The 22,272-nt window shown below is 41.9% G+C and overlaps 1 protein-coding gene across 1 annotated transcript in view; it reads left to right on the forward strand.

Moving 5' to 3' along the window:
- PIWIL4 (piwi like RNA-mediated gene silencing 4) overlaps window positions 1-14,955 on the forward strand; it is a 49,085-nt gene extending 34,130 nt beyond the window's left edge. The window contains exons 13-20 of the mRNA XM_066360730.1: window positions 3,593-3,665; window positions 7,653-7,853; window positions 9,452-9,555; window positions 10,208-10,278; window positions 11,562-11,715; window positions 13,561-13,686; window positions 13,797-13,944; window positions 14,633-14,955. Of these exons, the coding sequence (XP_066216827.1) occupies window positions 3,593-3,665; window positions 7,653-7,853; window positions 9,452-9,555; window positions 10,208-10,278; window positions 11,562-11,715; window positions 13,561-13,686; window positions 13,797-13,944; window positions 14,633-14,749 (994 nt within the window). The 3' untranslated portion in view covers window positions 14,750-14,955. The remainder of the gene's footprint in view (window positions 1-3,592; window positions 3,666-7,652; window positions 7,854-9,451; window positions 9,556-10,207; window positions 10,279-11,561; window positions 11,716-13,560; window positions 13,687-13,796; window positions 13,945-14,632) is intronic.
- The last annotated feature ends 7,317 nt before the right edge of the window (window positions 14,956-22,272 follow it).

Raw genomic sequence — 22,272 nt, forward strand, 5'->3', positions numbered from 1 at the left:
TTGGTTTGGTTAGTAGTAAGGGGCTGATATAGCCATAAGAGCTTCTTCCTCTCAGTCAAGTTCCCTAATGTAAAGTTGCAAGAAAATAGTTAAAAGTACATAAATTTTTGCAATGATTAAATTTTTATATAGTTAAAATATATTTTATGTTAGTCTTTTGTAAAACTGTTTTCTAATAGTCTCATTACCTCAAAGTCTTTTCAGCACTAATTCATGTGTAAACCCATACATTGCCTTCTCAACTTTTTAAAAATATTCTTTCATATTATTTATAAAATTAATGACAAACAGGATGTTGAAACATAACAGTTGCATTTCCTGACTTGATAAATTTTATGCTTTAAAATGTGAAAACAGCTCTGAAATCAGGTTGTCTGATTCTGTTACTGTAGGATACAGTTAGTCATTTAGATAGTTTTCTGATAAAACCAAGGTTATTTGTTTAGTTTTTGAATATTTATTGGGAGTCTGATATATACTGCTCACAAAAATTAGGGGATATTTCAAAATGAATATGAAGCGATAAGAAAAAGAAGCATTTAATTTTTTTTAATTAAACAAGAACATCAGAAATGCAAACAAGTCAATGAAAGTTTAATTATGCAAATGAGATGGAAAACCAACTTTTATTGGTGAAAATGCACTACACAAAAGGCTGAAAGTATTGGAGTATCTGCATGTTCCCTGATCCCTAATTTTTGTGAGTGTTTGACACTGTCAGTTTTGGGGGATGAGAAAGATAAATAAGTTACTTTCAGTTTAGTAGAGGATCCATACACACACAAGCACACTCCAAACTGAATATTGCTTTGCTTTCGAAAAGTCATCAAGTTGGGCATGCTCATTTTACTGAGCTTGATTGGCTTAGTAAGGAGCAGTAGACTGGTACTTTTTCTTTGCTATGGTGGCAATGCAGATGTCCTCATTGCAAGGTGGGAAATTATTCCGTAAACACATGGTTGCTAATTAATTACATTAGCAGTACAAGCATTGTTGAAAACCACAGATATTCCCAGAGTCACATTTTGTACTGTAGTTTATTATTCTCCTCATATCAAACGTGTTAATAGATTGCCTGGTTTCTCTAAACCATGAGCTAATTAATATGGCAGGAAAAGATTAATGCAAGAATCCAGTCAGCAGACCCTGTGCTGGCCCCTTTCTCACACCAATTCCACGAGCAAGGTCGTGCTCATGTTTTGTTCCTGGCTTGTTTTATTTGAAAGCCTGTATTTTATTCCACCCCCCCCCCACCCCCGCCCTGAACTATCTATTTACCTATTAGATTTGTGTGCTTAGTTTCTCCCACCTGAAATGTTTGCCAGATGACTTTAGAAGGAATGGACATTAAGGTAGTGGTTGAATCTGATTCAAGAGATTGAATTAGAAAAGTCAGAAGCATTTAGTTGTTTTAACAGAGTTATAAACCATTCCTACAGCTCAGTTGTAATTAGCTAGCATGAGACAGTGGTCCTGCCCCCTGCTGGGAAAATTTAAAAGGCCACTGGGCATTGGGTCAGTCCAATCATATTCTCTTTTTTTTTTAAGTGAGAGGAGGGGAGATAGACTCCCACATGTGCCTAGACCAGGCTCTACCAGCAACCCCAGTCCAGGGCCCATGCTAGAATCAACTGAGCTATCCTCAGCACCTGAGGCTGATGCTCAGACCAATTGAGCCACTGGCTGCAAGAGTGAAAGAGGTAGCCCTGGCCGGTTGGCTCAGCGGTAGAGCATCAGCCTAGCGTGTGGAGGACCCGGGTTCGATTCCTGGCCAGGGCACACAGGAGAAGCGCCCATTTGCTTCTCCACCCCTCCGCCGCGCCTTCCTCTCTGTCTCTCTCTTCCCCTCCCGCAGCCAAGGCTCCATTGGAGCAAAGATGGCCCAGGTGCTGGGAATGGCTCTGTGGCCTCTGCCCCAGGCACTAGAGTGTCTCTGGTCGCAACATGGCGACGCCCAGGATGGGCAGAGCATCGCCCCCTGGTGGGCAGAGCGTTGCCCCATGGTGGATGTTCCGGGTGGATCCCGGTCGGGCGCATGCGGGAGTCTAACTGTCTCTCCCTGTTTCCAGCTTCAGAAAAATGCAAAAAGAAAAAAAAAAAAAAAAGAGTGAAAGAGGGAGAAGATGGGGAAGAGAAACAGATGGTTTCTTCTCATGTGTGCCCTGACCGGGGATCGAACCCAGGATGTTAGCACGCTTTGCCGACACTCTGTGCACAGCCAACCAGCCAAGGCCAATATATACTCTTAAGAGAGGCTGATTCTACATAAAGACAGTGGATTTATACATTTTTCTGTATGGGAATTATTTCTGTAGTCTCTCACCTCTAATGTAATGTAAGCACAGAGCAGATAATTGATAAGTACTTGCTGAGTAACTGATTAAGGCTAAATATTTCAGGCTCCAAACAAACTGTCACATGGGACGAAAAAACGTTTGTATGAATCATACAGATTCAAGATTAGCTGAATATCTTGGTCTCATTAACCTAATGATTTTTGAAACATTTATTTTAAATTCTTATGGAGATTCAGTATTAGAGAAATCTTAATCCCAGTTTAATTTGAATTCTGTTTTAGACACATGATATTGAGACTTGTAATTTCAAAAGTTTACTTTCTTTTTTTTTTTCTTTTTTCCGAAGCTGGAAACGGGGAGGCAGTCAGACAGACTCCCGCATGTGCCCGACCGGGATCCACACAGCATGCCCACCAGGGGGCGAGGCAGAGGCCACAGAGCCATCCCCAGCGCCTGGGCCATCTTTGCTCCAATGGAGCCTCGCTGCGGGAGGGGAAGAGAGAGACAGAGAGGAAGGAGAGGGGGAGGGAGATGGGCGCCTCTCCTGTGTGCCCTGGCTGGGAATCAAACCCGGGACTTCTGCACACCAGGCCGACGCTCTACCGCTGAGCCAACCGGCCAGGGCCAAAGTTTACTTTCAAAACCCTGGCTGGCTAGCTCAGCTGTAGAGCGTTGGCCCAGTGTGTGGAAGTCCCAGGTTCGACCCTAGCCAGGGCACACAGGAGAGGTACCCATTTGGTTCTCCACCTCTCCCCCTCTGCTTTCTCTCTGTCTCTCTCTTCCCCTCCCACAGCCAAGGCTCCACTGGAGTAAGGTTGGCCCAGGCGCTGAGGATGGCTCCATGGCCTCCGCCTCAGGCGCTAGAATAGCTCTGGTTGCAATGGAGCGATGCCCAAGGTGGGCAGAGCACCACTCCCTGGTGGGCATGCTGGGTGGATCCTGGTTGGCACATGTGGGAGTCTGTCTGCCTCCCTGCTTCTCACTTCTGAAAAATACAACAACAAAAAAAATAGTTCACTTTCAACTTTATTTTGAGCAACAATTATTAATTGCAGGGATTCCATACAATTTAGAAAATTTTATTTTCCATCAAATTATCCTTTAAGCTAATAAAAACGATTAAATATCTCTAGTATATCTTCTGCTGAGAGAAACAATTTTAGACTCAAAAGGTTGTCACTTTTCTGTAATGACTTTTTTCTCAAATTACTAGTTTGTTATAAAAAGCCATTTGTATTATTAATGTACTACCAAGAAGGGGATTTTTTACCTTCAAAATTAATCTTTTTATGTAGCATAAAAGTACAAGAACATCCAGCTGCATTTCTTAGCACTATCCAGAAACATGTCGACCCCTATGTTCAATTGGTAAGTATAAGATCATTTTTGTGTTTTAATATATAATTTTTATTTTTTGTTATATTTAACAGCCTTGAAAGACTCTGAACATAATCTCCCATAATATGTGTACAAATTGCTGTGCATTTCCCCAAAAACCTTGTAAAGTATTAATCTTAGTATTTTAATCAATGGTTTATTTCCCTTTCACATTTTTAATATTAATTTTAAAATCCTTATTGTTACCCCTAGATCAGCATCTTGGATGTCTACATAGTTCTACACTTGTGGGCAGGGGGTGTCATCTTTTACTTAAGATTAATGATAAATCAGCTCCCATCTTCCTCTATAAATATTGAGGCATCATGGGGGTATAGCTCAGTGGTAGAGCATTTGACTGCAAATATTGGGGCATCCATATTCTTTCCAGTGTTCCAGGGGTGGTTGGAGGGTGTAGCTTTTTCCGTGTCACTTAAAATCCCATGTTCCTGCTTCCTGTGGATTCTTGTCTGCTTGTGTGTATTCCGTCTTTTTGAGTATCATTTCCTCCTGCATCGCATCACCCTGTGGGATTCCTACAATTGCCTCATTTCCCAAAGTAGGTGTGTGTGTGTGTGTGTGTGCGCGCGCGTGTGCAGTGTGCAGTGTGAGGCTGACCCTGCAGAGGGTTTGGTGTCAAAGGCAAGATGACATCACGTTCCAGCATTGCAGACAAGTAAAAGTTGACATCCTTGTTCTTAAACATCTCTCAAGCATTCCTGTTGCTGATGAGCATGGTGCTCCGCACTCAGCCGTGCACTGGATCGAGGTGCCTCTCCTGCCCCAGCCCCGCCCTCCCTCCCCAGCTCGCTCATGCCACTCCCAACACTCCTGTTCATCTTGTGCAAAGCAGTTTAGCTCTTTTAGTCAGACACAATAAAAGAGTCCATAAGGATGTTATGTTAAACAAAGGGAATTCTCTAAGAGCATTTTTATTACTTAAAAAATAATGGAATCAAACTCTAGAAAGGTTGCTAGCACAAAAATCTCCCATACACCCTTCACCCAGATCCCCCAGTTGTGACATTTTATCATAGTTGCCTTATCATTATCCATCATCTATGGTCCTGTATACCTGTATCTATTTTTTCCAAAACCATTTGAAAGTAAGATACAGACATGATATTCCATTACCCTTGCACACTTCTGTGTATATTTCTTACAAATAAGGTTGCTCTCCTGCAGAACCATAAGACAGCCATCGAAATCAAGGAACGGATGGCCAGCTAATCCATAGACTCTATGAACACTTCTCCACTTCTCTCCAAAATGTCCCTTCGAGTAAAAGGAGCTAGTGTGTTGCCCTTAGTTGTCCTGTCTCTTTTGTCTTGCATGGAAGTTCCATAGTCTTTCCTTGCCTTTGATGGTCTTCCAATTTTGAAGAGTGCATACCAGTTATTTTATATAATGTCCCTCAGTTTGGGTTTGTCTGATGTTTCCATCTGATTCAATTCAGGTTCTACACTTTTGGCAGGAGTATGATTCTGTGTTCTTACTGCATCCTACCAGGTACCCCAGTGACTAAGGTGGTATCTGTCGAGTTTCTCCACTGCAAAGTTACTCTTTTTCTCTCCATAATTAATTTGTTTTCTGTTTGGTTGTTGTTTTTTGGTAGAGAGCCACTTTGAAACTGTAAATACTTGTTCCTCATCAAACTTTTTAGAATCCACTGGTAATTCTTATCTGAATCCATTATTACCATGATGGTTGCCACATGGTGGCTTTCTAATTCTGTACTTCCTTCTATGTTTATTAGGTGCATGATATTATACAGAAAAGCTTTCTTTTCTTTCCATTTTTTGTTCATCTATTTATATCAGTATGGGTTCAAATTTTGTTTATTACTAAGTTATAATTCATTACTACTATTATTTATTTTGATGCCCAAAATGTCCCCCGTTTTTCCAGTGAGAGCCCCGTTCAAGCTGGCTTCTGTGTCTTTTTGACAAGTCCCTGTTTTTCTTGGAACACATCCTTACTGGCTGGCACAGGAAGATATTCCAGGTCAATCCTGAAGTTTTGCTGCCCAGCTCTGTAATCAGAAATTTCTCTAATGAGCCCTGATTCCTCTGGGTAAAGACTAGTATCTTTTCTGGAATCAATCTTTTCTAGAAACAAAGATCTGAGCACTGGATGTGATCATTTACTGCTGGAGGATTGCTGTCCCGGGCTTTCTCAATGGGCAAAGCTAGGGCAAGTATACGTATGTGTGTATCTATGTATACATATATACATACATACATATACATTATGCACAATTACACCTATTATATTACTGTATGTGTCTAGGTATATATTAAAAACGTGCTCACACTTCCAGGTCCCATTCAGTACCACAAGAAAGCATTTTCCCTTCCACATTTGTACCCCTCCTTCTCCAATAGTAGGAAACACAACTGCTGTTATTCTCCAAAGATATGCTCTCTTCTCCATCCCGGCTGCGTACCGGCTCCCTTGGCTCCCGTCTTACATGACTGCTGTTATTCTCCAAAGATATGCTCTCTTCTTCATCCTGGCTGCGTACCTGGCTCCCTTGGCTCCCGTCTTATATGACTGCTGTTATTCTCCAAAGATATGCTCTCTTCTTCATCCTGGCTGCGTACCCGGCTCCCTTGGCTCCCGTCTTATATGACTGCTGTTATTCTCCAAAGATATGCTCTCTTCTCCATCCCGGCTGCGTACCCAGCTCCCTTGGCTCCCGTCTTACATGACTGCTGTTATTCTCCAAAGATATGCTCGCTTCTCCATCCTGGCTGTGTACCCGGCTCCCTTGGCTCCCGTCTTACGTGACTGCTGTTATTCTCCAAAGATATGCTCGCTTCTCCATCCCGGCTGCGTACCCGGCTCCCTTGGCTCCCGTCTTCTTTTGGCCCTGGTCCCGTTGGGCCACTGCTTTGTTCTGCCACCTACCTTGCTTGGCCCCAAACTCACGGAATGAAAAGAAGGCAGGCTCCTAAGAGAATTTTGCTAACATTTTTTATTTTTTGAGATATAGGAAGAGGGAGAAAAAGAGAGAAAAGCACCAACTTGTTTTCCACTTAGTTGTACTGTTAATTTCTTCTTATATGTACCCTGACTGGGGCTCCAACCAGCAACCTTGGGGGTCAAACTGGTGCCCTTGGGATCGAATTGGTGACCTCAGCATTCTGGTACACTCTCTATCCACTGCGCCACCAGCCAGGTCTTTGCTGACAATTTAAAAATACTTTTTGTATTTGTGTATAATTTTATGTAATTGTGTATAATTTTAGCCCTTGACATCATGATTTTAAGCAGATCTACTTACAAAAGTGAAAAAAAATCACTTTTGTTTTCTTTTGCTAAATATGACAGTGCCTGTGCTTTTTATGATATATGGCTTTGAAAGTAGCGAAGAGGATATAGGAAGGCGGTGGAGGGAGTCCAGGAGCCAGCCTTCTGTGAGGGAAATACCTGCTGAGAAGTGGGGGCGGTGCCAGAGACGGATGGAATTAAAAGACACCAGGGACCTAAGTTTCTTTCTCTTTATTTTCCCTCCTCCTGTATTCTATTGTCAAGTACCACCAAACAGTAACAAAAATGTTGATTTTATTTATTTTTTTTATTTTGGTTGTTCACTATCTAAAGGGAAAAAAGACCACAGTGTTGTAAGTCGATTCTCTGTGGGTGAAGTTGGGAGGCAGAAGAGACAAGAGCTGGCACCATGGAGAGGTCATGGCAAAGGGGGGCGTGGCTGGAAAAAGCTAGGTTAGAAGGGAACTCAAGGACGCTTAACAGAATGAAGCCAGTGGAGAAACGGGAAGGAAAGCCAAGGGTGGTGGGCGGCACTAGGGTGGGGACTGGTGGCCTGGACTAATTATCAAAGTTGAAAGACCTGGAGGCATGTTTGTATTTGCTTCTTGAGAGCTTAAGGGAAAAAGATATTTGGAAAATCTATGTATTTGTTCTTGAAAAAGCTATTTCTAAGCATAAGTAAATTAACTTTTTCTTCCCTTTTAGGTCATGTGTATTTTGCCTTCCACGCAGCAGAGCTATTATGAGTCCATTAAAAAGTACTTGAGCTGCGAGTGCCCGGTCCCGAGCCAGTGTGTGCTTGTTCGGACCTTGAACAAACAGGGAATGATGATGAGTATCGCCACCAAGATTGCCATGCAGATGACCTGTAAGCTCGGAGGCGAGCTCTGGGCTGTCGAGATCCCTGTGAGGAACCTGTTAATCTTTCCCTTTTAGTAATTGATTGGTCGATTTTTTAAAATGAAGTAGGAGATACTTTTACATGGTCCCAGAAATACTGTTTTGCTCATTGAACCTCTGTTCTGGGTTTTGGCATTACACAGGCCATCGTGAAGGTGTGCAGAGGTGAGGTGAGGCACGCCCTGCTCTCAAGAACTTCAGCTAAGCTGATTAGGGAATATTTCATGAATGAGAGTCTCGTTTGGCATGGACTTGGAGGGGCTTAATATGGAGCCTCCTGGCAGCCGTTTAAGCTCTGTGTTCCTGGCCTTTGCCTTTACCTGCTTTCACAGGCGCTGACTCTCAGAGCAGCCTCGCACCCTGGGTGGGCCACCCTGGAGAACTGGCAGAGCCTCCAAACTATGTTGGGAACTGAGACAGCCTTCCTCTTTCCTGAACTATGACCACTGTGGGAAGAAGTACGGGGATGAGGAATGAGGGAGTGTTGCTCGTTCCCTTACGTTTCCATATGCAGGATGGTGGGTCACCCCCAGCTGCCCCTCAGAGGTGCAGAGCCGGGCGAAGCGTCCTTAGAGATCGGAAGAAAGGGGAATAGAATTCCTCTTCAGATCCCTTCAGCCCAGAGGTGAGGGATGAGTGGACTGACCATGGTCCCTGAATCTTTTGAACCTCTGGTGGCCCTTGGCCATCTCCACAAAGGATGGTTGCTATTTTGGACTAGTGAGTCTCTTAAGTAACATATAAACCATGTTCTTCCCTTCATCTGTAAGTCTCTTTGGTTTCTGGTTTAATAACCTGCCTCACCTAGACTTTGATCTCCCTGATGCATAGTTTAACTTGATTAATTAAATAAGGATGATTTTTGCAAATTCCCTATTAAGTCATTGTTAGGAGAAATAATACGTCATCCCATTAAGTCATAAATTTTTAAAAAAATTTTTATTTTTATTTTTTGTGACAGAGACAGAGAGAGGGACAGATAGGAACAGACAGGAAGGGAGAGAGATGAGAAGCATCAATTCTTTGTAGCACCTCCTTAGTTGTTCATTGATTACTTTCTCATATGTGCCTTGACCAGGGGGCTACAGCAGACTGAGTGACCCTTTGCTCAAGCCAGTGACCTTGGGCTCAAGCTGGTGAGCCCTGCTCAAACCAGATGAGCCCGTGCTCAAGCTGGGGACCTTGTTGTTTCAAACCTGGGCCCTCCACATTCTAGTCCAGGAGTCGGGATCCTATGGCTCGCAAGCCAGATGTGGCTCTTTTGATGGCTGCATCTGGCTCGCAAATATTTAATAAAAAAAAAATAACGTTAAAAATATAAAACATTCTCATGTATTACAATCCATTCATTTCCTACCACTCATGTTCATGGTTGTGGGTGGCTGGAGCCAATAACAGCTGTCCTCCAGGACAACACCAAATTTTTTTGGATAATGCATAACGTACATGGGTCATTGTATGGCTCTCACGGAATTACATTTTAAAATATGTGGCGTTCGTGGCTCTCTCAGCCAAAAAGGTTCCCGACCCCTGTCCTAGTCCAATGCTCTATCCACTGTGCCACCGCCTGGTCAGGCTAAATCATGAAAAATTTGATTTTACAGTTAAAGTCCCTGATGGTCGTTGGTATTGATGTTTGCAAAGATGCATTCAACAAGGAAGTGATGGTGGTTGGATTTGTGGCCAGTGTTAACGTCAGAATCACCAGGTACTTTTAAAATTACCCTAACATATTCTTCCATTATCTGGACTATGAATTGTGGTTTAACTAAAGATTACACAGCAAAGAACAATTTGTATTCTTGTTTTTAAAATATGAACACTTATGGTCATACATAAAACTTACATAAATGTGATTGATAATATCGGTGTAATGCATAGACTCATCAAAAAACCACTTTTATACATGCATTAGGTCAAGTAGAAGATCTGCTAAACTAATAAATTCCTTTATAATTAACATAGAGGCCTCTATTAGTGCTTATTATATGTTAAGTTTTGTGTTAAGCACTTCACATGTGTTTAGTTTTTACAATAATCCTATGAAGTACTAACTATTGCACCATTTGTAAATTTCCTCGTTATAGGTGAGAAACTGAAGCTTTATTGCAAAGTCATATAGTTGATGAGTATACCAGTCAGGATTTGAACCCAAATGTGTCTGTGTCAGCCCAATGCTTTAGTTTCTCTTTTCAGTACATTTCATTTGGGGGGAGGGTGAGTTTTTAACATAATTGTGATCATACAGCATATACAAAATTATGTACAACATTTTTACAATAATGTGTCTTTTTTAATTTAACACGTGTATAGTAGAAGTTTTGAAGTGGAACTTTACTTTTGTTCTTTGCTTGTTTTAGGTGGTATTCCCGCTGTATTGTTCAGAGAACAACCACCGATGTTGCAGATTGCTTAAAAGTCTTCATGATCGGTACTAAAAACGTAGCCGTGGGGGTGGGCTCCGAGGGCTGTTCCTTTAGACCCAGAGTCCACATGCCTACAGAAGACCAGCTAGGAGGAAGCAGACTGCTGAGTCAGCTGGCAGCCAGTGGAGATCCCCAGAGCTGTGTCCCGACTCAGGCTAACAGACTGTAGAGTTGTCATTGTCGTCTGCGTGTGCTGAACAGAAAGCCAGGGGACGGGAGTGGGTAGCCGCTGGTGGGTCTGGCCAGTAGTCTGAAGGCCAGAAGGAACCTGCCCTAGAGGAACAAGGATGATGACAGAGCAGTGTGGGTCTAGAAATAGGAGAGAAGCCTTTGGGGATGTTAGCAGGTGAAGGGTGGCGGAGCAGGAGAAGCCTGGGAGGACAGGACAGACAGGGTGCCCTCTTCACACCAGCCCTGGCCAGATCACATGCTGTGCCTCTCACTCCTTCCCCTGGTCTATGGTTTCTTCTCTGTAAAACTTTGGGGCATTGGAAAGAACTTTTTCCCCTAAACAAGTGAATTTGGTGATATGTGTTGGTAATGGACTTACATGTGTGATCATCTTCTGTCAAACTAAAATCAATTTCCTGGATGATAAACTAGTACAACAGAGACACAAAAATAATCATTGCACCTTTTTTATTATATTACTTCCTCACTTCAAATCCTGTTCATTTTATATTTATTTTTATTTTTTTAGTGGTTATGAAAAGTTTCTATTGGGTAGGAGTGACTGCCTGTTTCTGCTGTTTAGGCGATTCCTAGTTAGAGTGGGTGGAAATGATTTTAAAGTTTATATTGTCGGTAAGACTTGGAATCTAATGGGAAGAGTCCGTGTGTAGAGATGCTTTTAAACAAACAGCCAAGTGCTTTCCTTGTGTTTTCATTTTTATGTTCATTAAAGGAGAAAATAATCTAGGTTATCCAGTCTGTATATATTAAAAGGATTTCAAGACTTGAAGAAACTAAATTAGTATTAATTTGACTTTTGGAATTTGTATGTCTGTTGCATGAATTAAATTTTAATTTGTTGCTTAAGTATTAAAATTTTACTAAAGCAATATGCTAAGTTTAAGCATCTATTATACCATAGAAACCATTATGATTCCTCAAATAGCAAAAATGCAGGAATGTTCCCTAAAGTTACCAATTTTAGAGTAACATAACCCAAATTAGGTATTGGTCTATTTCAAAGTGGTCTGAAATAACTGCTTATTTGAACATTGACATTTAATGGGACATTAATGGTATCAGACAAGTCATTCTTTTCTTACGCCAAATTCTGCAGGAGCACTCAACAAGTGGCACGAGTACAATCATGGTCTGCCGGCGCGGATTATTGTGTACCGTGATGGCGTAGGCGACGGTCAGCTGAATGCACTTGTTGAATATGAAGTTCCACAGCTACTGAGCGGTGTGAAAGAAGCAAGTTCAAATGCCAGGTATTAAATTATTATTGTTATTCCACATTCCGGTTACAGCACATTCGTTGTAATTATTAGAGTTACTATGCATTGACATGTCTTTTTTTATGCAGTTAAGTTTTGCTCTGTTTCTGCATCTGGCTAGATGGATTCCCTAGACTGGAGGGTGTCAGGACGGTCTTAGGTAAAGAGCCTGGGTGATGTGATACGGGGGGGCCTGGGGTGATGGCACCTCAAATTCAAGGCCCAGACGCACACACGGGCCTGACCCTTCTGCAGGGTAGGCTCTGGTGTGCAGCTGGGGTCCATGGCAGGTGCCCGGAAAGCCGAGAAGTGTAGAAATCAGTGTCTTGCCCCATTATCACGTGTCTAGAGTCCGTGTGTCAGTACAAACTTTTCACTACTGTGTTATGTCAAGTGTCACGTACAAGAAAACAGTTAGATCTGAGCATGGCGGAGGATGATAATCTTACAATATTTGGAGAGCGTCTTCTCAGGCAGTGCATGTGGTCCATTGGGTGGGTTCCACCACCATACTATCAACCAGGTGTCACAGCCAAGAGCCACCAAGGAGCTGAGTCTTGACCTCATCAGTGACTGTTAGGAGGGAGAGCATACTATCTTGGGGCCAATATAACCTTCAGCTGCATCCAAACAGTCAGCCAAAATCTCTCACTCCTCACTGACTTCAGGTGAATGTATCCAGAATCACAAGTATGCAATGTAGGGACAGCTGACAGGGCTAAGGAGTTAATTTTTTGGCACTAGGACATCAACTTTTAAGTCTTCATATTAGAAACATTAATAAGGTCACATTTCACGGTGACCTTTGCTCCCCAGCAGTCCCTCCCACGGTGGCCAATACTTGGATTTGGCCTTGGCTTTACCAGATGCAGACTTGAACTCGTGGCCAGTCAGCATTTGGCCCAGATGCATATTTGGTCCACCCATCCATTCTTCCGGGAGTGTGTTTCGCAGGCTGTAGGGGTGATGATCTGCGAGGTGAAGGGACCTGTGGTCCTCCCTTTACTATTCAGAAACTGAGAGGAAGAGAAGGTGAAAATAGGGGCACTGTTGCTAACGGGAAAAAAATCTTGTCTTCACAGATAATTCTGGAAAATCATATTTTTTAGAAGTGCTAACTGAAGTTCATTGCCCTATCAACCATTCCTTCCTCCCTGTCCCCTTTCAATGCTATAAACTAGCCAAATGACTGGACCTGCCGCACTTTGGCAGCAAATCCCTAATTTAAAAAATTGTATGTGTCTCTGGGGGAGGAGAGATTGGGGGCAATTTTTTTTTTTTTTTTTTTTTTACTTTTTTTTTCATTTTTCTGAAGCTGGAAACAGGGAGAGACAGTCAGACAGACTCCCGCATGCGCCCAACCGGGATCCACCCGGCACGCCCACCAGGGGCACGCTCTGCCCACCAGGGGGCGATGCTCTGCCCATCCTGGGCGTCGCCATGTTGCGACCAGAGCCACTCTAGTGCCTGAGGCAGAGGCCACAGAGCCATCCCCAGCGCCCGGGCCATTTTTGCTCCAATGGAGCCTCGGCTGCAGGAGGGGAAGAGAGAGACAGAGAGGAAAGCGCGGCGGAGGGGTGGAGAAGCAAATGGGCGCTTCTCCTGTGTGCCCTGGCCGGGAATCGAACCCGGGTCCTCCGCACGCTAGGCCGACGCCCTACCGCTGAGCCAACCGGCCAGGGCTGGGGGCAATTTTTTATTGTCTTTGTTTTTGTGGTGTTTTTCTGATGAATTTATTAATTTTATTGATGCCATCAAAATTGACCAAAAAAGAGAACTAGGAAGCTGCGTGGCGTGGCTTTGGTTCTCTCTGTCTTACTTTGTCTTTCCGGTTGTAAGCCCCAAGCTGTCGGTGATTGTGGTCAGGAAGAAGTGCGCGCCCCGATTCTTTATGGAAAGGAACAACACCTTACAGAACCCGCCAGTCGGCACCGTGGTGGATTCTGAAGCCACGCGTCCTGAATGGCAAGTGCTGTTAGAAAACTGGTTTTTAACAAAACATTTCTTGTGTGGTGTTTAGGTTTGGCCTGGTTTTGTTTGCCTTCTTTCTCATGTTCGTGCCGTTTCTTCCCCAGGTATGACTTTTACTTGGTCAGCCAGACTGCCTTCCGGGGAACTGTTAACCCCACCTACTACAATGTCATCTATGATGACAACGGCCTGAGGCCCGACCACATGCAGAGACTGACTTACAAACTGTGCCACTTGTACTACAACTGGCAGGTGAGTGGCAGCTGTTGACTGATTGATGCTTGAGTGTTGATACCACCCAGGAGTCGTTACCCAGTTTACCTTCGTATCCCTACATGTCGCACAGTGCCTGACTTTTCACAGAGGAGAAATCGGCGAATGAATGACTCCTTGAGTCCTCAGAAATGAAATAGCAATAACTATTAATTTTTATAGTTTTGTATTAGTATTATATTTATAATCTCCAAAGGACTTTATTCTGTACATTCATGATCTTATACAGCTTGGGAGGAAACCGAGGTGTTGCTATTTTCATGTTTCAGTTGAGGAAGTTGAAGCCAGCTCAGATGGTGTCTGGTAGGAAAGGAATGGGTCTGGCCCTGTTTTGTGTGCCTGGGCGGGGGGCCAAGAGCTGCTCTCAAAGTCTAAGGCCAAGATTTGTTCTGAGCCCCTTGGAACATCAAATCGAAGGAACCCTAGATTTTCCCTGAGTATGCTGGCTCCCAGCACCACGCAGCCACGCTGGCCCCCACCCTACACTGCCCAATGAGCATAAGTTCCAGTGAGCAGGGTGCCTTTCATTGTCTGAGTCTAGTTATTTCTGACTCACAAACATCTTCTATTGTATAGGTAACTAGTAGATTAAAAATCTCAGGAAAAAAAATATCACTTTGAAGAACAAGTTATCCTCTTACTTGCCACCCATCCTTTTTCCTCTCAGGGTTTAATCAGCGTCCCAGCGCCGTGCCAGTACGCGCACAAGCTGACCTTCCTCGTGGCTCAGAGCATTCACAAAGAACCAAGTTTGGAATTAGCCAACTCTCTCTTCTACCTGTGATGCCGTGAACCGTCGGTGTTCCTAGATGAGGAATCCCTGTGACGGGGGAAAGGAGAATGAGCTTCGTTTAAGTTCTGGGAAAAACAAAACAATTTAATCCAGACAGGTTCAAAAGAAATTATGTCGTTTAATTTGAAGTTACATGCTTGGGGTAATTCCACAAAGCTAAATACTCTAAGAAAATAAGTGTGTGCATGATGTTGTGATGGGTAAACGGGGTCTTGGTTCCTACCCTAACTGTTCCGTAAATTTTCTTTAATAATGTTATAGAGCATTTTGTAGAGTGTTTTAAATAAATAGTTCTTAGAAAATAAAGATAATTTAGAGCATCGCATATTGTGTTTATTGTTATTGGAATTTCAGTTGAGGTTACACATGAACCTTTATTAAGTATTTTAAGCAAAGATTCTTGTCAGCTGAACCTCATCGCCATCACTCTTTGAGTTACATTTCTGAAACTGAACTTATCACTTGCTCTCTTGATAGTACTATCTCTTTTCATAGCAACTACACTCATGGCCGACCTTGCCTTCTGCTGCACTGAGGAAATGCTCTGTCTGGAGAGGACTTGCACAGGCTCCCAATCCACCTCATCTCCCCATTGAAGGGCATCTCTGTGCATAGACCCCGCCCCTCCCCTCTTACCATAAATAAGCTGGGTCTCTACTCCGTGGAAAGCTTTCCACCTGTGTGTGAACACCGATTCCCGCCTCCCGATTCCCGCCTCCCGCTCCCTCTGACCTGTGAAGGATGCTGCTCCAGCACTTCCCCTCCCTCTCCTGCATCACCCGTTTCCCCTTCACACCGCATCATCCCTGGCAGCATGAGAAATGTGCTGTATTTCTTCCATCTTAGAAACAGTTCCCCCTGCCCCCAGCTTTCACCCCAGTTCTTGGCTTCTCTTTATAGAAAAATGTCTCAGGAGGGGAGTCCTATGCTCAATGTATCATACGCCTTCCTGCAGTCAGAGTTTCACATCCACCACATCAGAACCGCTTTTGTTAAGGTCCAGTGACATCTGTTCTGGAAATGTGATCGTCAATTCTGGGTCCTTGTCACGCCTGACCTATTAGAGCATTTGACCCAATTGTTTCCTTCATCTCGAGACACTCTCGTGTGGCCTCGAGAAGAACACACTCTCCTGGCTTCTCCCCTCTGTGCCAGTCACTGTCTCGGTCTCCTTAGCTGGCTTCTCATCTTTTCATCTCTTCACAAGTGGTGCCCCAGGAATGAGAATATGGCTACATGCAAATCTATTTTGATGTAGGAAAGGTTCAAGTTCTAGATTCTTCCCACAAGGAGAGGTTATGCGAAAGCTGCAGTGAAGGGGAGAGTGGGAGCCAAAGTTTCTCTTGGGGGTGGAGAGAAGCAGGTCCCAATGCAGGGACAATGGAAGATGGCACTGAAAACATTCCTTTCCCATTTGACAGTTTTTTCCAGGCCTGGTAACACGTCCAGTTCAATAACAGTAATGATAACTGTGTGCAGATGTCAGGGTGGAGGAGGGTTAGTACGTTTCAGACACAGCACCAGGCCCTTTGCATTCACATTTAATCTTAACAATGACTGTAAGAATTAGGCACTGGAATGACCATTTCGCAGATGATAAAACTGACCATTAAAGATGCCATGTGGCTTACCAAAGCTTATAAAATTAATAAATTGTGGAGTTAGAATTTGTCGTCGGGTGTGTTTGACTCCAAAACCTGAGAGATGAACCACAGGACTCTTGCTCTAAAAAAAAAAAAAAAAAAAGGGGGTACAGTAGGATTTTGAAATTTTCTCCCTGGGGTCTTAGGTGAGTGTGTGCCTTGTATGACACGAAGGGGGCAAGGGGAGGCGAGGCACCAGACCAGTCCAGGGTGGTTGTGTTTTTGTGTTGATGTTGTTTTCTCCTTCCAAGGACGAGGACGCTGTTAAGTGACACCATCTAACAGCTGGCTTAAATAAATCTACGTGCAGTATTTGGATTAATCAGTAAGGAGTCTGTAGAGCTTTTTACCTTTAAGCAAGTTTTTTTTAAAGATTTTATTTACTCATCTTAGAGAGAAAGAGAAAAGAGGAGGAGGAGTGAGAAGTATCAACTCATAGTTGCTTCCCATATGTGCCTTGACCAGGCAAGCCTAGAGTTTCAAACCAGGGACCTCAGTGTTCAAGTGGATGCTTTATCCATTGCGCCACCACTGTTTTGACAACTAGCAAGGTTTGCCCAAGTTAGTACTCCTTGCCGTTTTAGCCCACCAGGGGGCAGACAAGGACTGCGAGCAGAACTCTGACCCTTTGCAGATGTGGTACAGCAGGTAGTGGAAGAGTAGTTAACGTAAAGTAAGCTCTCAAAGGGCAATGTAGGATTTGGAAACTCTTTATCTGAGCTCTGGGTAGCTGTAGAATCCCCTCTCTGAGACTCAGTTACCCAGCCGGTAATAGGAGAAGGGGTTGGAGTAAACATTTAAAAGCTTTTTAAAAAAGTACAGATGCTGTGTCCACCTCCAGGAACATGGATTTAGTTGGTCTAAGACAAAGCTTGATCACCTGAATATGTTAAAAGTTTTCCAGGGGATTCAGATGGTTAGCTAAGGTTGGGAACTATTCTTCTAGCTCAGCACTGGGTTTGAATCTCAGCAAAAGCACATACTAGTTAGCAAGTACTTAAAGTTTCTGAGCCAATTTACCTGTAAAGACCGTTAACAGTGTTCACACTGTAGGGTTGTTGTAGAATTAGAAATACCAGATAGAAAATAATCTGACTTTAATAAAGAGTGACATATTATTACACTGCATGAAAGGAAAAGAATCATATGACATAATTAGTCAACAAATACTTATGGGTGTGTGAAATGTGCAGGCACTACTAGGTTCTGAATTCTACAGTCCTGCTTAAGGGAACACGTACTATTTTCTCTAGATATAAGTAGTGTACTACTGTACTTGGTGTTTTATGGGGGAGGTTTTGGTTTTGATTTTGTTTTAGGGGTGGGATGGAGACCCCTGAAGAATGTGCACCCATCAGCTCTCCCTGGGCAGGCAGCAAGGAGGCGAGAGCATGAGGTGGAAGCAGGTGTGCTCCAGTCCTCATCTTGTTAGGAAGGAGGTTAGAGACACTACTAATGTTACATTTCACTAGAAGGCAAAGTTAAAATGCATCTGGGTATTTTCTTTTTTTTTTTTTTTTTTTGTATTTTTCTGAAGCTGGAAACGGGGAGAGACAGTCAGACAGACTCCCTCATGCGCCCGACCAGGATCCACCCGGCACGCCCACCAGGGGCGATGCTCTGCCCACCAGAGGGCGATGCTCTGCCCCTCCGGGGCGTCGCTCTGTTGCGACCAGAGCCACTCTAGCACCTGGGGCAGAGGCCAAGGAGCCATCCCCAACGCCCGGGCCATCTTTACTCCAATGGAGCCTTGGCTGCGGGAGGGGAAGAGAGAGACAGAGAGGAAGGGGGGGGGGGTGGAGAAGCAAATGGGCGCTTCTCTTGTGTGCCCTGGCCGGGAATCGAACCCGGGTCCCCCGCACGCCAGGCCGACGCTCTACCGCTGAGCCAACTGGCCAGGGCGGTATTTTCTAAAAGAATTTAAAATATTATCCATTACTCTGAATTAGTGGAAGGAAAGAAAAGATAGTACTAATTCAATAGAAAACAAAAAAAGAGGAAAAAAAGAACACGGTAACTGGCAACACCAAATATGATGGGCCATATGCACTCAAAGTATAATTAATCTTCATCAAAGAAAAGAATAATTTCACTTATTACTGAAGGCTGCGAGATTGTATCTAAAAAACTAATTATATGCTGTATTTAAGAGGCACAACTAAAATGAAACAACGTAAGTTTTGAAATAAAAAGTAGGAAAAGATACACTTTGAATTGATAGTCAAAGATGGGATAGCAATGTTGATATCAAAACAATTTAGGGCTAAAGGTAGGGGTATTACATATTTATAAAAGTAGCAAAAAGTCCAAGAAGATATAGCAATCATGAATGAAGAGGCATGGATTAGTGTAACTTTGAAATATAAAACTGAAAGAATTACAGAGAATTTCTTTAATTCACAGCTAAATGAAGAGACTTTAACATGAGTCAAAAACTAATAAGACAATGATTAGAAATTATACAGACTATTTGAAAAATCAGCAGATATGATTTCGTAATATGCACAAAGCAAGTCTGTACAAATTCCTAATAATTGATAATATATTGACCCATTTATGGACATAGTTCTAAGTTCATGGTTTAAAGAAAATCACATTGGAAAAAAATTTAAATTAGAAAAGAATGCTACATAATAAAAGATGTAGCATAAAGTTAAATCAACATTTATAGAGAAATTTGCCCCTTAAATGTGCATAGTAGAAAACAAGATTGGAATTTATTTAAATAAGCATTTAACTGAAAGAAACTGAAGAACAGAGAAACACCCTCCAAAAAGAATTGTAAAATAAAGGTAAAAGCATATATTTGTTATTTTTTTAAACTTGAGCTTATGAAAAATAATTATCTTTATTTACTTTTTATTATGGAAATTTCCAAAGATATATAGTAGTATAATAAGCCCTCATTTTCCAAGCTTCACTACTTCTTGTTTCATGAGCACTCCCTGTCACTGTATTATTTTAAAATGAATCTAGACAGCTTTTAATTAAAACCTGGCTGTCTTGGGGGAAACTCTAGTAGGATAATATTTTAGCAAGACTGGTGAAGAAAAAGAGAAAACAGGCTGTAAAACAATACTTATTAGGGATGAAAAACATACTAGAGGTTTCAAAATACCAGGTAAATATTATAACATCCTATGCCAATAATTTTGAAAATTTGAAGGAAAGGTATAATTTTCTAGGAATATGTAAATTAACACAAGTTAGCCATGGCCGGGTAGTTCAGTTGGTTAGGGCACATACAAGAATCAACCAATGAGTACATAAATAAATGCAACAAGTTGATGTTTCTCTCCCTTTTTCATCCCCCTTCCTTTCTCTCAATAAATTTAACAAATTTTAATAAAATGTTAATTCATTAACATAATTTGCCCCAAAAGGAATAGAAAATTTTCATTCTAGTGTAGTCCTTAAAAGCACAAATTCTACAGCCAGATTGCCTGGGTTTGATTTTGGCTCTGCCACTACCATGTGAACTTGAGCAAGTGACATAACACCTCTTGACCTCAGTTTCCTCCTATGTGAAATGGAAATGATATTGCGCCTAGGCCATAAGACTGTTGTGTTGATTTAATGAGCATCAGTTGTTGACATGCTTAGATTAGAACAGGGGCCTGCACTGTATAGCTGTTACCTCCTTCTAATATGGTAATAACAAAATAAGAGATGGCATCAGTAGTCTAAATGTCCTAAGAAGGAAACAGAGCCAGAAAGATTTATAGCTGAGTTTTACCTTAGTCAAGGAGCAGATAATTCCTATCTTACACAAACTGTTCCAAAGAGTAGACAAACAGACAAAAATATTCAAGTGATTTTATGAGACAATATAATTTGATTCCAAACCCAAAGACAGTATTAAAAAGAAAACTCTATGTCAACCTCTCTTATAAACATAGATGTAAAAAATCCAAGTAAAATATTAACAAATTCAGTTTAGCAGAACAAAATATGTTTTAAAAAGAAGATCAAGCATGGTTTATCCCAGGAATGCACAGAAGTTTTTACCTTAAGAAAAGCTGCCGCCTGACCAGGCAGTGGCACAGTGGATAGAGTGTCGGACTGGGATGGAGAGGACGCAGGTTTGAGACCCCAAGGTTGCCAGCTTGAGCGCGGGCTCATCTGGTTTAAGCAAAGCTCACCAGCTTGGACTCAAGGTCGCTGGCTCAAGCAAGGGGTTACTCGGTCTGCTTTAGCCCCACGGTCAAGGCACATATGAGAAAGCAATCAGTGAACAACTAAGGAGTCGCAACGAAAAACTAATGATTGATGCTTTTCATCTCTCTTCATTCCTGTATGTCCCTATCTATCCCTCTCTCTGACTCTCTCTCTGTCTCTCTAAAAACAAACAACAAAAAAACCCTGCCAATGTAATTCACCAACATTGGCAGATTTAAAGGCACAGTCCACATGATCAGTGCCATAGGGGAAGACCAAGCATTCAAAGAAATTTAATACTCACTTGTGACTTAAAAAGCTATTTCTTAACAAAGTATAACCAGAAGGAAACTTGAACATGCCTTGAAAAAAGGCATCTAACAAAAATCTATATCATATTATAATAAATTTTATCTTCATCATAAGAATTTAGAAGTTTTCATATTAAATGTATTAAGAATAAGACAAAGATATTCACTACCTCATTATCAATACTATGTTATAATAATATTTTATATTATAATATATAACAGTATAGGTATATTATTATATGTCTATAATATATACTTTGTAAGATGATATATATAATAATATAGTTATTATCAGTGCTGTATTAGAGCTTTTAGCTAATAAAACAATGGAGATACATAGATCAAAAAGAAAGAGACAAAATTGTTATTTTTTCATGGTATGATTGTCTATTTAGAAAGTCCAGGAAGTCTTACAGAACTAACAAAATAATTCAAGATAAGTCAAAACCAAATAGCATTTCTATGAGTTAGTATTACAAAGAAATTGAAAAAAATCTAATTTAACAATAAAAATAATTTAATGCCTAAGTAAATAAAACAAAAACTTTGTGAAATTTGTTGCTGAGAAAATTTCAAAAAGTTCATTGAAAAATATAGGAAAAGTTATTTTAAAATAGATAGATAAACAAACTGTGCTCCTGAATAGGAAGTTTAAACATGGTAAAAGATGGTAATCATTTTCCGAATAAATCTGAAACTTTGAAGCAATTCCAATAAAAATCCTAACATGGTTTTCCATAAAACTTACAAAGTTATTATAAAATTAACGTGGCAGAATAGAAGTCCAAAAATATTCAATACAATTCTGCATGATGAAAAACCCTTCCTGGAAACACAACCACCATTTCATCTCATAATGCAACGCATCTAGAGCCAGGGGAGAAGGGACAGCAGCCCTGTGGGGAAGTCACGCCCTAAAATAAGGTAGAGGTTCTCTTTGAATTTTATAGATGTACCCATTACTCACCAGTACTTTGGGAAAAAAAAATTCCCGAGATGACGTCAGAGTAATGGCGGGGTAGGAAGCGATTCCGATAAATCTCCCCCAAAACTCAACAAGATCTTCAACCAGAAACAGAAAAACCTATACTTGGAGCCTCCAGATGCTTCGCAATACACCCAAAGGTATGGTCGAGTGAAAAATTGGCTAAATATATAACCAAACCCCGAAGGAAATAGGGAGTAAGAAATGCTCCGCCTTCCTCACTAACCTAAACAGGGCGGCTTTCTCTGGTAACTGTGAATATAGAAACTGAGGCGGGCAAAGGGGGTGAATAGATTCAGGCCACGGCACAAACGGCTGAACCAGGCTGTGGCACGGAGATCCAAGCCGAGGAAAAACTGATCCTGTGGCAACCCGGGCAATACAAGCTAACACTCGCGCCAAACCCAAACAAAGAAA

Source organism: Saccopteryx leptura, chromosome 1 (genome assembly GCF_036850995.1).
Source record: "Saccopteryx leptura isolate mSacLep1 chromosome 1, mSacLep1_pri_phased_curated, whole genome shotgun sequence".
Lineage (NCBI taxonomy): Eukaryota > Metazoa > Chordata > Mammalia > Chiroptera > Emballonuridae > Saccopteryx > Saccopteryx leptura.